Here is a 16130-nt window from a genome sequence, read left to right as displayed (position 1 = left end):
TCAGGCTGCAGATTTCCCCCAATCTGTTGTAACACCCTACTCTCTGAGCAAGCACAACCTCCCTAGAGCATACAGATCCCCGGGGGACATTCACTTCAAAGAGACCAGGAGAAGAGCAGCAGCAGAGAACAGACTCTGGTGCTGCCAGGGCCTTCTAGAAGCAACCCTTTCACGGACCTCCAATCCTACCCCAAGAGCTGGGAGAGAAGAAAGAAGCCAGCTGGCTCCTGGAAACCACAGCTTTGACTGCGAGGACCGCAGGCAGGACAGGTGTCAGTATGAGGACTGGGGCCACATACTTCCCCCTCCTGCCACCTGATACATGATATTCTGTTATCTGGGGCAAAACCTGATGCTAACATTTCCAAGGGAGTTCTGAATGTGCCACTTATCCCTGCTCAAACACTTTCAAGGGTTCTCTAGCACCTTGTGATGGAAGTTCAAATCCTTTACCTGAGCATTCAAGTCCGACCTCTCCTCCTACTAATCTCTCCATGCACCTTCCACTTCAATTCAAACAAAAAAAAGTGAACGTGCACTGAAAGTTTCTACTTCTACGTCTTTGTTCTTGCTGTTTGTTCATCAACTTGGCAAAAGGGACTCCTGCCCATCCTTCCAGGCTCAGCCTGAATTCTGCCTCCTCCATGAAGCCCAGGCACAAATGACTGCTCTCTCCTTGGACTCCAAAGATGGTACACATTTCAATGGCAGCAGCTATCCCACCCTGCCTCCCATCACAGCCATCGGTGTCAACACTGAATCTGTCCTAATGGTCTGAGAATTCTGATGGTGGTTTGTGCAGACCTCCTGTGGCATCTAGTTGCAAAGCCTTACATAGGGCAGGTGCTGAATAAATTCTCTCTGAATTGAAATAGAAATTTGAAATATACTGTATGCAAGGACTTTTAGCTCCCAGGAGCTGACTCTGGTGTGGAGAAGAAGTGAAAGGGAGTCACGGAGTTGACGAGTATCCAAGAATATCATGAGATGCTCTGGCACACAGTAGGCCAAATATATATGTGTTTTAAAATAAAGATATGGTGATGGATTTGTGTGCTCTACCACTTCTTTTTAAAAGTCCATCAAGTTATGGAGGAGGCTCACTAAGTACAAGAATTTCGCTGTCTGTCTGGTGGCCCTAGAAGGGAGAGATGTGCTAATTAATGGTTTAATAGCCTGGCTAGTGGAAAAGCTCGTCTCAGACTCAGGGCTTCAGACACTCAGTCACTCTCCTCATTAAACTGAAACTCCTGACTCTTACTTTTTGAAAACCTGATAAGGTTACTGTGGCCACCTGGAAGCTCCATAATACTCTTCACTATACAAAGCCCTTTATGTATGCTGCCCAAGACTCAACAAGACTCAGACTCTGAAACAGGTAGATGGAAAAATTCTTCCCCTCTCCTCATGTAATTTTCGCCTTAGAAGTCAACTGCATTCATCTTCATTCTGGGGAGCATTACTTGAACATCCACTGTATGCCATGGTGAGATATTATTAGTTCTATTTTCCAGATGACAAACTCCAACTCAGTGAGGTCAAGTACTTATCCAAGGTCACAAAGCTGAACTAAGACAAAGCCAGATATGACTTCAAGTTTGGGAATTTCCCCTATGGCAGGCTGATGTGGATGGACAGTGAAATAAAAGCCGTGTACTTGGCACATACTGCTCTTGCCCTGATATGTTACCAAGCTGGAAAGATCGCGCTATAATATTTTAGTAGACTGTTAGAGCTGGAAGGAACCATTCTGCAGATGGGGAAGTAAGTCCAGAGAAGTAAAGTAAGTTCCCCAGGTCATCCTGGGAGTGTTTGACAGAGCTGGGTCTTGTCTCTCCATCTCAATATGGAGCTCTTCTGACTGAATAATGAGGGGGAAGGGAAGAGGGAAAAGCTCTATGACCTTTGATAGGCCGCTGATTTGCCCTGGGGCTTTGTGATAAGGATGGAGAAGAGATTATTTCCCGGGGCCACTGAGGTTTTAGGCCAGCATTGCCCAATAGTATGTTCGGGGACCATGAAAATGGTCTAGATCTGTGCAGTTGAATATGGTAGCCACTAGCTACATGTGGCTACAGACAAACTCAATGAAACATGCAACTCAATGAAAAAAGGAAGGAAATATATAAAGATGGTAACCATGCTGAGTTGGGAATGGCTGATAATGCCTTCATTATAAGATAATACATTTTCCAAATAATTCTTCAATATGCATGTCTTGCTTTTAAAATGAGTAAAAAAGCCCCCAAGAGAGCTTATGAAAACCAATGTCTAATGCTGACAAAACCTACCACAATAGCCTTCAAACATACTTAGGGTGACTGAGGAATTGAACTTTTCACTTTATTTAATCTTACTTAATTTAAATTCAAATTATAACCATATATGGCTAGTGGCCACTCTCATGGAAAGCACAGCTCAAGGCCCAGAAGCAACATGAAGTTACAGCATCTCAGACTGGAAGGGACCTTTATGATCATTTAGTCAGACTCCAGTCTGGTATAGGAATCCTTTCTTCATCATCCTTAGTGACTCTATTTGAATGCCTTTGACAATCAGGGACTCACTATCACCCAAGGCTAATGTTCTACCCTCATAACTCCATAAATTCTCTTCACAGATTCTTGAAATATAGGATTGAGCTTTAGAGTCACTTCAGACTCTCCTCCTCTTCCCCCCTGCCCCAGGGTAATGGAAAAGCAATCATTGTGGGGTGAATGTGTGACTGGAGAACCCTCTTTGCTATCTTTGTCATTTGCCTCTGGACAACCCTTAGGGTGTCAGGTCTTTTAAAATCATGAAGCTGAGAATGAGATACAAGACAGCAGGCCAGAGTGGCCAAGAAAGGACCACTATTTCCTATGATTTAGACTCCATAGTTCTAATATGGAGGTCTGCCGAGTTGCTTTTTTTATGCAGCTTGCATCACACTGTTGACTGATTTTACACTTGTAGGCTGATAAAGCCCACGTCCCATTCCACGCACTTCTAAAAACCTACATGTCCTCCCAACCTGGACCTGTCTAATTTTCTTTTGTAATCCAGACACAGGACACTGTGGATGGCCTCTAAGATGCTGGATCATATCAACCTCACTGGGGAGGGACAGTAGGGAAACTATTTCCCAAACTCCTATCCCTGTATCTGAAATTATTCACTCAAAGGAAGTGAACAGGGCACTGGGTAGCACAGCAGCCAAACAGAATCTCTCACGGAGACAGCAGCTTTGTATGACTGGGTAAATGGGGCTCCGGTTTCCATTTGCCCGTGTGCCCCCTCCTTGCTCCTTGGGGATTCAGTGATCCAGCCGCCCTTGCTGACCTTGGCAGGGGAAGCGCTCCTGCACTGCCTCTGCCTATAGCTATAATGGGGGAGGAGAAAAAGGCCTTTTTATTATTAACAAGACTGAGGGAGGCAGTCTATTATTCCTGGGTGGGGTGATATCCATCAGCAAAAAATGATCTGCTAACTCTCCGGAAGCATTAAGAGCAGTGATAGGAGAAATAATTGCTTATGCCAAGTGCAAAGAAAAGATGCCTCAGCGGAATGGAGGCCTTTAGCAAGGCAGGTGGATGCTGGGGGCGGGAGGGAGGCCCGGATCCCTGATGACCCCTGGCAAGAGCAAGAAGCGGGAAGGGCAAACTGGAACCTGCAAAACTCAAGTGTGGGAAGATTCCCCTGGAGGCACCGTTAGTGCTATTAGAAGAATAAAGTGAAAATGGAGAAATGGCTAAGCTGCATCACAGCCCTGAGAGGCTGGAATAAAGAGCGCACTCTCCCTCTCCTTCCTGGAGAAGGGAGATGTTTCCTTTTGAAAAGCCTTCCCCTTCTCTAGTCCTGCTCCCCCCTTGACCGGGGCTCCTGCCTCACAATAAAGCGTCTTCTTACTCTCTCACCCCATTTCCCGACTGAGCGCCAACCCTCCTGGGTTCACTGAGTGGCAGAAACAGCCCTTTTCTCGCCTCATCCCTGAAATCACTCACACCTCCAGTTTGGACCAGAGCTGTGCTCTGTGAATGTTTTACTTAGAGTCATAATTTTATAATGTGAGTAATAGCTTGATGCAATTATTAGAAAAAGACAAGACGTAAAACCATTTGCAAACATGCAACTCAATGAAAAAAGGAAGGAAATATATAAAGATGGTAACCATGCTGAGTTGGGAATGGCTGATAATGCCTTCATTATAAGATAATACATTTTCCAAATAATTCTTCAATACGCATGTCTTGCTTTTAAAATGAGTAAAAAAGCCCCCAAGAGAGCTTATGAAAACCAATGTCTAATGCTGACAAAACCTACCACAATAGCCTGCAAGCTGCTGGTTTCATTCAACAAACACCCCTAGTGAACCTTCTTAGAACTTTACTTTGACCAGTTCCCTCTCTTGCTCAGCAACCTACTTCCTTGTACAGCTCCCTCTTTTGCTTAGCTGCCTACTTCCCACAGCCCCTCCAAGCCAAATGGGAAGCCTGTAGCCGCATGACCACCTGTCTCACTACGTTAGAGTCGGTCCTTTGCATGTCTGTGTTCCCTATAAGACAAGAGCGTCCAGAGGCAGCAGCAAATACTCCTCTAATCCTGCTCCTCAAACATGGGTTAAAATCTAAACAGGGGTCCTATCACTGTGAAAGTTTTAGTGGGAGGAATTCCAAACCCTCAAATCCAATTTGGAGCTACTTTTTGCTGAAGGGTCTCAGTGTAACTTGAACATGTATCCAAACTTTGGATAAACATATCCCTCTTTTGAAGTACGACAGAGCCACCTGATTTTCTTTGTTCCCAATTAACGTGAGACCTGGGGCACTCACTGGCCTTGGATTCAGTAGCGCGCTTCTTAACGAGAGGCAGGATTTACAGTGCAAATTCAGAGGCTGCTCTTTTGGAGCCGATGGAGAGGTCCAGGACGGGGACAGGCATCGGTGTGGGGTCCAGGAGTGCTGGACATCATTTTCTAGACCTCAGAGCCCTTTCACCCAATGCTTTCCAGAGACTAAAGTGATCTATGTTGGAGCCAAGTTGGGGGGGAGGGGAACTAAACAAACAGCATCCCCAAAGCCCTAAGTGGGGCAAATGATCTCCACTGGGCTCAGGGTTGAAATGTTGAGAAAAGACACCGTTTCTCCAGTGAGGTGCCAGGCCGCCCTGGCGGGCTAGGCAATGTAAGCCCATGCCTGTCTGGCATGCAGCGACGGGAGAATCGCCGGGGCACTGCCTGGGAAGCAGGGGTCTGAGAAGGAATGAGCTGAAGTCAGGTCAGCGCTCAGGTTGATGGCAGAAGCCCTGAATCACGAGTCTGTTTACTCAAGAGCCTGGAAGAGCCACACAATCCACTTGTTTGCTTTTGAGATCTCCTTCCCATGCCAGGGAGTATAACTCGTGTGTGTGCAAGACCAGATGCACACCCACACCCTCACAGAAGGCACGTGCCACTGAACAAACAGGCAGGTGACATTCCAACATGTACGATCTCCTGCCAAAGCCCCCTTTAAAACATTTTTATGCTGTTACTCCAAATCTCACTACCAATGGTGTGAGCCTCAGTAAGTCTCTTAACCAATTTGGGCCTCAGTTTTCTCATTTGTATAGAGAGCACCTCCCTACAGGGCTATTTTAAGAATTAGAGCTGATCTACACAAAGCACCTAGCCCCAGCATGTTTCAAGGTTTAAATGCGATCGAACATGTGAAGGAGTTAGACCAGAGTGAATATTCAATGTAAGGTAGCATTACTGTTATTATTTCCTTTCAAACTCATGGTCACGTATGAAGCAGCTTTTCTTCTGACAGAGCGCTTCACAGAACCGCTGGATGCTAACTCAGCTCCATGCTGGCCACGTGTGTGGCTTTGGACAAGTCACTCCATCTCTCTGAGCCTGATCTCCAAGATGAGGGCTGGGAACCTGGCCACTGTCTCCCACTAACGAGGTTACAATCCAAAGAACAATTCCTCTGCAGTCCCATGTTTGCAAACCGTGTACTAGACGGTTCCGAGGAGATCTCTGTAATCCATGCTTCCAAAGAAGATGCTTGTTTTTCCAGGTAGGCAAGTTATCTGCAGTCATCCATGCTGGTCATTGTGGCTGACTTAGGAGTCACACTCTCTCTCTGCTTTGATGCTGTGTCTGCGTCATTGTATTTTCCTTGAGGACAGATGCCTGGCCTTGCCCTCCACACAACCTTAGTATTCACACAGTCACATTACATCCCCTTAATAAATGGGAAACAAATATTTGGGGAACCATCATTTGTGGGCACCTTCTCCTAGCAGCCCAGTAATAAGTCATTCACGTCCAATCAGCAAAACAGAGCTTGTGTATTTAAATTTGAGTTCAGAGGCTTCCAACTGCTTGTCCACAGGTCAACTATTAAGTGATGTTTGGCCCACCTACAGAATGCTTTAAAATGTTTTGAGTTGGTATCCAATGTCTAGAAATTGGGAGACTTTGCATTAAAAATATCTAGATTTCAGTTTCTATTGAACAATCGGAAGATCTGGCAGCAATCTAGGCTGAGACAATCAGCAGCAGCTGAAGAAAAGCTGCCCTTTCCCCTGTGCTACAGCTCACTACCGCCTCCACGCCCCACTCCCCACTCTCCAGAACCATCTCTGACTCTAGCTGTTAGCCATTAATCTTCAAAGCTTAAGATTGGACTTGGTTTGCCTGCATCTAGGTTGTGCATTACATTTAAAGTAGTGTGTTTTCCATGAAGCACTCCGAATATGCTCCATAAATGTGAGGAGGGACTAACTTGACTAAAGTTTGCAAACATGTACTAGATGGTTCCAAGGAGATCTCTGTAATGCATATTTAAAAATAGTATCCCCCACCCCTCCCTAGATAGACAAGCTTTCTACTCCTTCATGGAGTCAGAGTAGAGAGATAAATCTCATGTCACTTATCAAAGCAAACTGAAGCAGAAGTAAACAGAGGCCCGAAAGGCAGAAAAGCCATTTTTAAAATTAATAAATGATGAGACTATTAACAGCACATGAAAAAGGTTTGCTTTCCCTCTCCCCTTTAATATGATTTTTACCTTAAACATTGTGTCCCTTTAGGAAAGGGAGGAAAAGTTAATAAAGGAACCTATCACTCAAACTTAATTTTTAGTATGGCAAATAAACTGCTTTAATGAAAGGGCTGAAATCCCCAGGTTTGCACATTAAACTTTCATTCGTTGTAGAGAAGGGAAATTATTGATTCAGCCGGGCATCATGCATTTTGAATCCTACAGTGGCTTGGAAGCCCACGTTACTGCTGGGTGCAAATGTGTTGGCAGCGTTTTGATACAGGGCGAGCAGAGGGTGGGTGAGGGGTAGGGAAAGGAATATAGAGAAGGGAAGGAGGCAGATTGGCTCTTCACAGAAAGAAAATGATCAATATTTCTTGTTGCAAAGATCCACTTAGACAAAGCACTACTCTGACAGCATGATGGGCCAGGGGTGCATTCTGAGATCAGAAAAGCTGGGTTCACTCAGTCTTTTGGGAAATGCCTACAGCTTCAGGGATCACTTAACAAAAAACCACACAGAATGGATGGCTGATGATTTGATCCTAAGCTCTTGGGGAAGTTTGGATTTCAAGAAAACTGCAGGGAATAAAAGTATCTTTCTCGTTTCAAGGTCAGGGTGTCCATCAAGGGAACAGTAAATGTCTGACATTCTAATACTGAATTGGATAGCACAGAAAAATCAATCCAAACCACAAATACAGCTCTCAACTTGGTGTGGCCTCATCAAAGAGTCAGGTGACATACCATCTTTACTTAAAGCACAAAAATAGGAATGTTTTTCTTTTGAAAGAAATTAATTCTCCTACCTCTCAGAGGACTACCCCGCATTTAAGCAACGCTCAATTATTTCACCCTTAGAGAACTCATAGGGATTGATTCTAAGCCAAGACCGAATCAGGCAACCTGAATCAGGCCTATTTTGGGGTTTTTGTGTACCACAGACTGTATGAGATCAGGAAAGATGATTTCTAATCATCTTTAGAAATGAGCTAAACTCAATTGGAAAAGTAAAGAAAGGAAAGAAGGAAGGAAGGAAGGAAGGAAGGAAGGAAGGAAGGAAGGAAGGAAGGAAAGGAGGAAGGAGGGAGGGGGGGATGGGAGAGAGAGAGGGAGGGATGGAGGACAAAAAAAAAAAAGGAAGAAAGGAAAGACAGTCATAATATATTCCCCAAAGAGAAGGTTTTGTTTTGTGTTTGTTTTGGTTGCCTCCCAGCTAAGATGCTCTTACACCACTAGTCTCCCCTGTCAGTCTGGCTGTGGGAAAAGCAGCTCTGTTGAACTAAGAAGTTCTGGTTGTAAGTTTTCAGACATAGAGCTGGTGCCATCTATAGATTTCCATTCTGGGAGAGGTTTCTCTTTTGTCCTACTTTGCGTCAGACTTGCTGTTGTGAGGATAAGAGTGCCCAGGAGACACCTCCCCCTGGTTTAATAGGCTATGAAGAATGGGGCTCATTAATCGGCTGGCAGCTGCCCCCAAACCGGATGCTAGGTGGGGCGTCCGGGAAAGGGAGGTGGAGGAGGCAGGCTCCATTCAGGAGCTCACCACTGGCTGTCCGAGGGGCCTCAAAGCCAATGGCACCGCCTCCTGAAGAACCCCATCAGGTAAAGTCTGAACTGAGAGTGACAATCCAGCCGCAGAAGCCTTGGTCTGGAGGAGCAGGCTCTGGGCCACCGTTATTTTTCACCTTAACCCTTGCATAGATATTATTTACTGGTCTGATTATTTTCAGATGCCTGGAATGTTCCTTTTTCATTTATTCATTTGTTCCCGTAGATTTTGTACACTAGTTCACTAGTGTATTGATTTTATCACTGATTTTTCCTCTTCAAGTCTCAGGAGGGTCCTCTCCACCTTTAGGTAAAGCCAAGCTGCTCAGCCTGGCACCTGAGGCCCCTGTCTTCCCCCACCCCCGATCCAAACGTAGGCCACACTATTCCATATGCCGTTCCCCACTCACAATATTTATGTATATTTTCAAAGCGTTGCATGTGCTGTTCCCTCTGCCTGGAACAGCTTCTTATCTCAGCTTCTTCCCGTAGCTCAATTCTGGCCATCTCTGCAGACTCAGGTTCACAGGCCTTCCATGTTGGGTAGTCATCCCTGACATCCACAGCTCGTGTTCCCTCCCTGTGCTCAGCCCTCACCTCACTCTTCTGTAATGATCTACGTTCCCAGGAAATGTCCTTTGAATAAATAAAGAGCACCACTTCCAGCTCCCTCATGGCCTTTATTTATCAGAACAAAGGGATGAAATCAACCAGCGCCTCCCCAGTCAGGAGCCAGAATATCACCTCTTACCTTTATGGTTTTGGTCTGGAGTCTGAGTCCATTTAAAGTGTTGATGGCTTTCTCTGCATCCTTTGGATCAATATAGTTAACGAATCCATACCCTAAACTCTGTCCTGTGGAAACATTTTTTAAAAAAGAGAGAGAAAGAGAGAGAGAGAGAGAGAGAGAGAGAGAGAGAGAGAGAGAGAGAGAGAAAGCTCAATATCTTTATAGAGGAAACACTTCCCATTGCAGTGAATCCAAACCCTCCTAGTATATGGTTCCTGTTATACCAAGATTTACCCACAGGTTGAGAAATTTCAAATTCTTTCATGTTTTTTATTCTGGTCAGTTTTTGAGCTCACGAAGCTGCCCAAGCTGGGAATGGGTAAGCACTCCTGCACATCCACTCCATACTAGTATATACGCCAATGTCCTCTTAATGGAGAAGAGGCAGGACAGGGTAGTGGAAGGAGAACAAGTGTCATTTGTTAGAGAGAACTGAACTGGAGTCCCGGGAATTTCCCTGTAAGCTGTGTGACATCTCAGAAATGTGGGGGGACATAGGAGATTAAATGACTTGATTAAATGATAGGAGAGGGTTGATGAGATACTGTATATAAAATGTCTACCAAATACATTGCTTAGAACATAATAGCTGCTCAACAAAAGACAGCTCTGCTATGCTTAGTCCTATAAAACTGGGGCAAGTGCTGGATGTAGGAGCTGTGTCTGCTGCCTCAGTCACGCCAACCACACCCACACCCAGAGGAATGCAGCAGGATCTGAGCAGCTGAGATTGGAGGAGACATTATAGTGAAGGCATGGCCAGAATTTAAAGCAGTTGCTGCAAATAATTCATTGCCTCCATCATCCCCCTAGCCCAATAATCATAAAAGAGGGGTGGGTTCTATTGGAGAGGACCGAGGAACTCCTAACTCAAAGGGGTGGTGTGCAGGCACATTCTTCAAAGAGGATTTAGCTCCTTTGGGTAGAGACGGCATCCACTTGTCTGCAGAGAGAGGTGGCAAGTGACAGGGCTCCCCCCTAAGTGAAATAAAAATAATGTGTTTGCGATCGTGCCACTGATTATAAATAGTCCATCAGCTCTGCCATGTGTCATCAGCCAGAAATATCATTAGGAAACTTTACATTTACTGACATACCCTTTAAGAAACACAGAGCTCAGGGTGGCTGCAAAACCAGCTGAAACTTCCCAGGCAATGCTATTGATTTGTGGGCGGCAGCAGAGCCGAAGGGGAGGAAAATGACAGGACATCACACGTCAGGGAGGACTGATTACATAAAGCTCCCTTTGGAGTACAGGGGCCGGGGATAGGAGACAATACAACAAAAAGCCTGCCATGTCCTGGTGACAGGAGCCCATTTCAGCAGCCAAAAAAATCTTTCCAACAGCTTCTGTTTTGCTGGTAAATGTCTGTGTTTGTGTCGGTCGTAGGAGGGAACCTGGGAAAACAAGTTGGGTTCTGGATCAGAAAGTGGGTGACTTTGTTATCCTTTATAGGAAGGAAACAAAGAGAATCATAAGGAAACTCAAATGCATTTTTTTTTTGGTCCCGCAAAAGACAATTCTCTCCATTAGCACGTTCCTATGTGTTTAGGAATAACAACAGAGTTAGAATAGGAAAAGACAGGGGAAGGTTAAACTTTTCCAGATATGCCCTTCACCAGCCAGAATTAGTAACTGAAAAAGGAGGAGAGACTGCTGAGCAGCCTCCAGCCACTGGGACCCTTCTCTTCCCATTCCACTGTGACTGTGGTGTGCGTCCGTCTGTGAGTGTGCACACAGAAGAGTAAGTGTGAGAGAGAGGTGTGTGTGAATTACAAGGCCTTGCCACATGTCCCACAAAATTTTCTGCACATCAAAAAAGTAAAAGACTAATTTCATTGGTTTAAAAATATCACTTATCTTAAATTTGTCTTCACCTCCACAAGCCTAACTAAATTTACCTAATTAAATTCATTTTCAATCACGCAAATTTCCATTTTCACCATGCAAATTTATTAGTCCTATTTATTTTGTATATAAGAGAAGCCTTAAAAATGACTGTACTAAAATATTTTTACAGTTATTTATTTTAAACAGTCATGCACCAAGTTGGGCTGCTTCAAAGGGCATTTTAAAAAGCAATAATCTCAATGATAAACCTCAGGTATGGGTTCTAGGAAATGAGTCAGACAGTCAGCCTATCCCACTAAATATTTTGTGTAAAACTAAAATGAAAAAATATAGACAAAACGCTCACCACTTAACTGCAAACATTGAACCTAAATCCAAATAGTTCATAATTCATCCCAGTGATGGAATACATGTGGAGGAATTTATCATGCCTATCAGTGATGCATGTTCCCTGGTATGCTATCTTTCTTTCTAATTATTCATATGTTTACAGAAATCTGAAATAAATAGTAGAGCAGCTATGATTGTTATACATTCTACATTTTATCTTTACTAGAGGCCCGATGCACAAAATTCGTGCAAGGGGCTTGGCCCTTGCAACCCCGGCTGCCTCGGCCCATCACAGCCTGGCTTCGTCCAGAAGGTCGTTTGGCTGTCCGGTCTAATTAGCATATTATGCTTTTATTATTATAGATTGTGGACCTTTATTTCAGGAGGAAGAAACACTCTCAGGTCTTGGAAAGGTTCTGAAGATCAAGTGAAGGAAAGGACTCCTGACTCATAGCTCCCCCCCTGCCTGTATCAGTCCCAAACCTACCATCACCTTAGTACTTGACTACAGTATTATCATTATGTGCTCTAGCTTTAGAGAGAGACTGTGCTTAATATCAAGAAAGAGGGTGTTCTAGGAAAAGTAAAAACCAGATGAACATCCTTTTAGAAAGCAAGAGGAAAAATGATTGGAGATACTCCTTGATATGAAATAATGAATTGCAAACTCTAAACAGAACACTGCATTGAACAAGAGGAGGGCAGAAGTGGAAAGCTTGCCTGTGAATTGAAAGCTATGAGATAAGCTGGCAGCCCAGTGAAACTACCTGTGGTTAACCTAGTTCCCAAACAGGCTTCTTCACGGGCCTCTTGCCATCGCAGGAGTCCTGCTAAGTCTAATAAAAAGTGCTCTATGGAACTAAACACCCTCTTCACAACAGCCTATAGAGGATTAAATCCCTAGGCAGAAAATATAAAATCCAAAGACCCATTTCTTTCAAAATTCTTTTAGCAGTGGGGGAGAGTAAAATAAGGAAGAATTTTGTGTTTTGGCGGCCATATACTGGTGATAGGTTATGGATTTGCAGTTCTGTATTTAAATGTACATAGAGAAATATAGATGAAACACAGTCACAAAAAATACCAACACTATTTCCATGGGGACCAAAAGAGCCACCATGCTGGGAAGGCCCAAGGGACCCAGTCAGGAGCCTAGAGCTAAGTGTATGTGTAGGACCCAAACATAGATATGGTCGGTCCTTATGTTATTCTTTCCCTCCCTGCCCCCCATGCCAAATAACTGCTTTTTCTTTCTTTATTAGCTATAGCAAGATTTGACGATATAGGTATGGTGGCAGTATTTTCAGAACAGAAAATTAAACTTCATTTTTGTTCTCAATTAATGAATTAATTTTGATAGCAAGTTGAATAAATAAAAAATTAAATTACTGAAGTTAATGTTTGTTGAATTAGCAATAAAGAAAAAAAATCAATAAAGAGGTAAGATATTATGAAATAAAGACTGCCTCCAAAATTTAGAAACTATGGTGAGAACCTGGCTTTTTGAAGCCCAGGTGACCTACAGCCCTTACATGTGACCAGTCCTTGATAGTCCTGTCCATGGGCACAGGGGAGGGGTCTCCAATGACGACCCATGAGGAGGACATGCATTCTTGATAGTTTGGGCTAGCAACTTAAAATTAGAATGTAGTTTCCAAGGAAAACTTTCACACATAATTCCTACATTTTAAGGCATTTCAGTTGGGTTTTTGATTAAACAGGTTCTTTTCTTAACAAGGTTTTCTTAAATCTGAACCTGAGTATTTCTGTTTTTGTAAATCACACATGCACAACACAAACACATGCCGTGTCCTCCTAGTATGACATGGCGAAATCTCTATTCTGCTATAATAATTTGTATACCTAACTTCTCCCCTTAGAAATCAACCACTTCTCTCCCCCAAAACTAGCTTATAAAGGTTTGCATCTTTGAACATAGAGGGTACTCAACAAATATTGGCTAAGTGAAAGAATAGATAAACACATTTGTACTAATTCTTCATTTCTGGAAGCATATAACCAGACGTTTTTATGTTTGGGGGAAGAAGAGGTAAAGGGCGGGTCCCTGGGGAAAGGAGAGAACACGACAGAAAACTAACATCAGGAATGACTGGAAAACAAAGCACAGACAAAAAATGTCCTAGGTGGCTTCTGCAGCATCGTTCAGGTGGACGATAAAACCCATCCCTGCCCACTTTCCACAGAGACTCTGGGTTTCCAAAGTGCTCCCTCCCACCCCACCGCCCATTCTGTTGCATTCAATTCCCACAATAGCCTGTGGGAGAGATAATCATCATTTTACAGATGTGAAAACTGAAGTGCAGGGAAAACACTGCTTTTCCCTACGTTACAGAGCTGGATCTTAGGCTAGATCAGGGGATGGGAAAATTGTTTTATACATAGGGTGATATGGCAAATAGTTTAGCATTGGTGGGTCCTCTAGTCCCTGTCATGACTACTCTGCCATTGTAGCATGAAAGCAGCCACAGACGATATGTAAACAAATGAGTGTGTCTGTGTTCCAATAAAACTTTATTTAGAAAAACAGGCAGTGGGCTCAATTTGTCTTTTGGGCCATAGTCTGCCCCGGTCTAGATCTTTTGACTCCAAATCTGGTATCCTTTGTGATAACCACAGTTACTCCATTTGAACTAAAATGTTTTTGTTTTTTAAAAAAATATATATTTTATTGATTTTTTACAGAGAGGAAGGGAGAGGGATAGAGAGTTAGAAACATCGATGAGAGGGAAACATCGATCAGCTGCCTCCTGCAACACCCCCTACAGGGGATGTGCCCGCAACCAAGGTACATTGCCCGGAATCAAACCTGGGACCCTTCAGTCCGCAGACGGACGCTCTATCCACTGAGCCAAACCGATTAGGGCTGAACTACAATGTTATTGACAACTATTTTGAGGCCCTGACATACCTCTGAGGCTTTTTTGAATCACCTAAGAAAAAGCAGATTATTGTTGATAGTTTACGTTAAGCATTTTTAATTTGTACTTTAACTCTAGGAAGTGTGACCATCATAGCTGATTATAACCCCTCATTTTCTCAGTCATTCTGGACAGAAGTTGTTGTCCCTTGCCTTTGAGGTCATGGGGGTTATGACAGCAGGACTCCGAATGTGACATCCTCATGGCTGATGGCAGCAGCGGAGAAGTTGTCTGTCCCCTTGCAGGGCTGGCCAGAAGGAACCTCAGCATTTCTGCACCGCTAACCTGCACAGCTTGCTCTTTCTGTCTCCAGAAACCTCACAGTTACTTCCCTCATTTTCAAAACCCCCTCGGGGGCTGCCAGATGGGTAGCTGCTGTTGATGAAAACTTCTGAGTTGAGTAAGGAATTTTTGTGGATGTTAGAACCCCTAGCTCAGGCTGAAATTCTGTTCTCAAAGCACATGATAAAATCCCCAGTCACCTCAAGATCACCTGTGCAGCAGTAATCCACATGCTGGGTTAACCAAAGCCAACTCCACACCCCAGGACTCCCTCGCTGCCAATCCTGAGGGCTTTCCTGGCTGTCAGCTGCCTTGAAATCTACTTGAACTCACCCCAAAGAGGGCAGAGAGCTTTGCGGCTGTTACTGCATACATGTGTGTGCGGGGAGTGGGGTGGGGGCTCAAAACCATATTTTCTGTATAATGTTGGTTAAGTCATTTAAGCTTCATCAGCCTGTTCCCTTATCTGGAAAACAGGGATAATCCCTTATCCTCACAATCAAAGGATCACTGTGAGGATTAACTATATTAGCATGTGGACGAAGAACTGCTATAATTTATTCAGTGCCTATTTTATGCCAGGCACTATGCTAAATGGCCTAGTAAGAGGACCTAATATAAGCCTGTGTGAAATGGGTAGATTGCGCAGATAAGGGAAGGGAGGCTAAGAAGTGTTAAATAACCTGCCCAAAGTCAACCAGGAAGTAGGCTCCAGGGCTAGGATTTGCATGAACCCAGGTCTGTGTGATTTCCCAGCTCATGCCTTCTCTCTATGGGATCTGGCCTCTGTGCCAAGGCACAGCAGAGTGTTGGGCATCAGGTAAGAACTCAAGGGGAGGCACAAACCCTGTGTTGGGGTCTCTTTCCCTCCTTCACACTGACAGGAGCTGCTTTGAGATTCTGGTGCATCCATGGGTCTGCCCTATGCAGACCCTTTTCTGTGAGAGTTTACATCTGTTTGGCTGAGTCTTGACTTTTCTCCTGCAAACTCAGTGTTTGTAAAGCCAACTAGTCAGAAGATTGATTTTCTTTTAGTAGTTCACACAGTTGTTGCTTAAAGTCTTACTGCTCTAAGTGTATCCCTATACCAGCATCATTGGCATCACCTGGGGACTTGTAAGAACTGCAGCTTCAGCCTATTGCTGTGTGACCCTGGCAAAGTTAAATGAACCTCCCTGCACCTACACCTCTTACCCAGAGTCACAGGGAAGGGAAGCACTGATGTGAAAGCTCTCAGAATTTCTTAATATTTGCTATTTCTTTTCATCCCCAAATTTTGCATTCCTACTTTGCCCCTTTCTCTTGCAGTAATCTCATCTGTAAAATGGACTTAATATTATTTTTATGGAGTTATTAGAAGGATTAAAAGTGATAAT

General features: G+C 44.0%; 1 protein-coding gene across 5 annotated transcripts in view; it reads right to left on the bottom strand.

Moving 5' to 3' along the window:
• ELAVL4 (ELAV like RNA binding protein 4) overlaps window positions 1-16130 on the bottom strand; it is a gene marked incomplete at both ends in the record, with an annotated part of 89873 nt that overhangs the window by 12862 nt on the left and 60881 nt on the right. For all 5 annotated transcript variants that reach the window (XM_079776080.1, XM_079776081.1, XM_079776082.1 and 2 more), the window contains one exon: window positions 9313-9416. In XM_079776080.1, the coding sequence (XP_079632206.1) occupies window positions 9313-9416 (104 nt within the window). The remainder of the gene's footprint in view (window positions 1-9312; window positions 9417-16130) is intronic.

Source organism: Cnephaeus nilssonii (assembly GCF_951640355.1).
Source record: "Cnephaeus nilssonii genome assembly, chromosome: 7".
NCBI classification, from domain to species: Eukaryota; Metazoa; Chordata; class Mammalia; order Chiroptera; family Vespertilionidae; genus Cnephaeus; species Cnephaeus nilssonii.
This window is presented reverse-complemented; position numbering and strand designations above follow the sequence as displayed.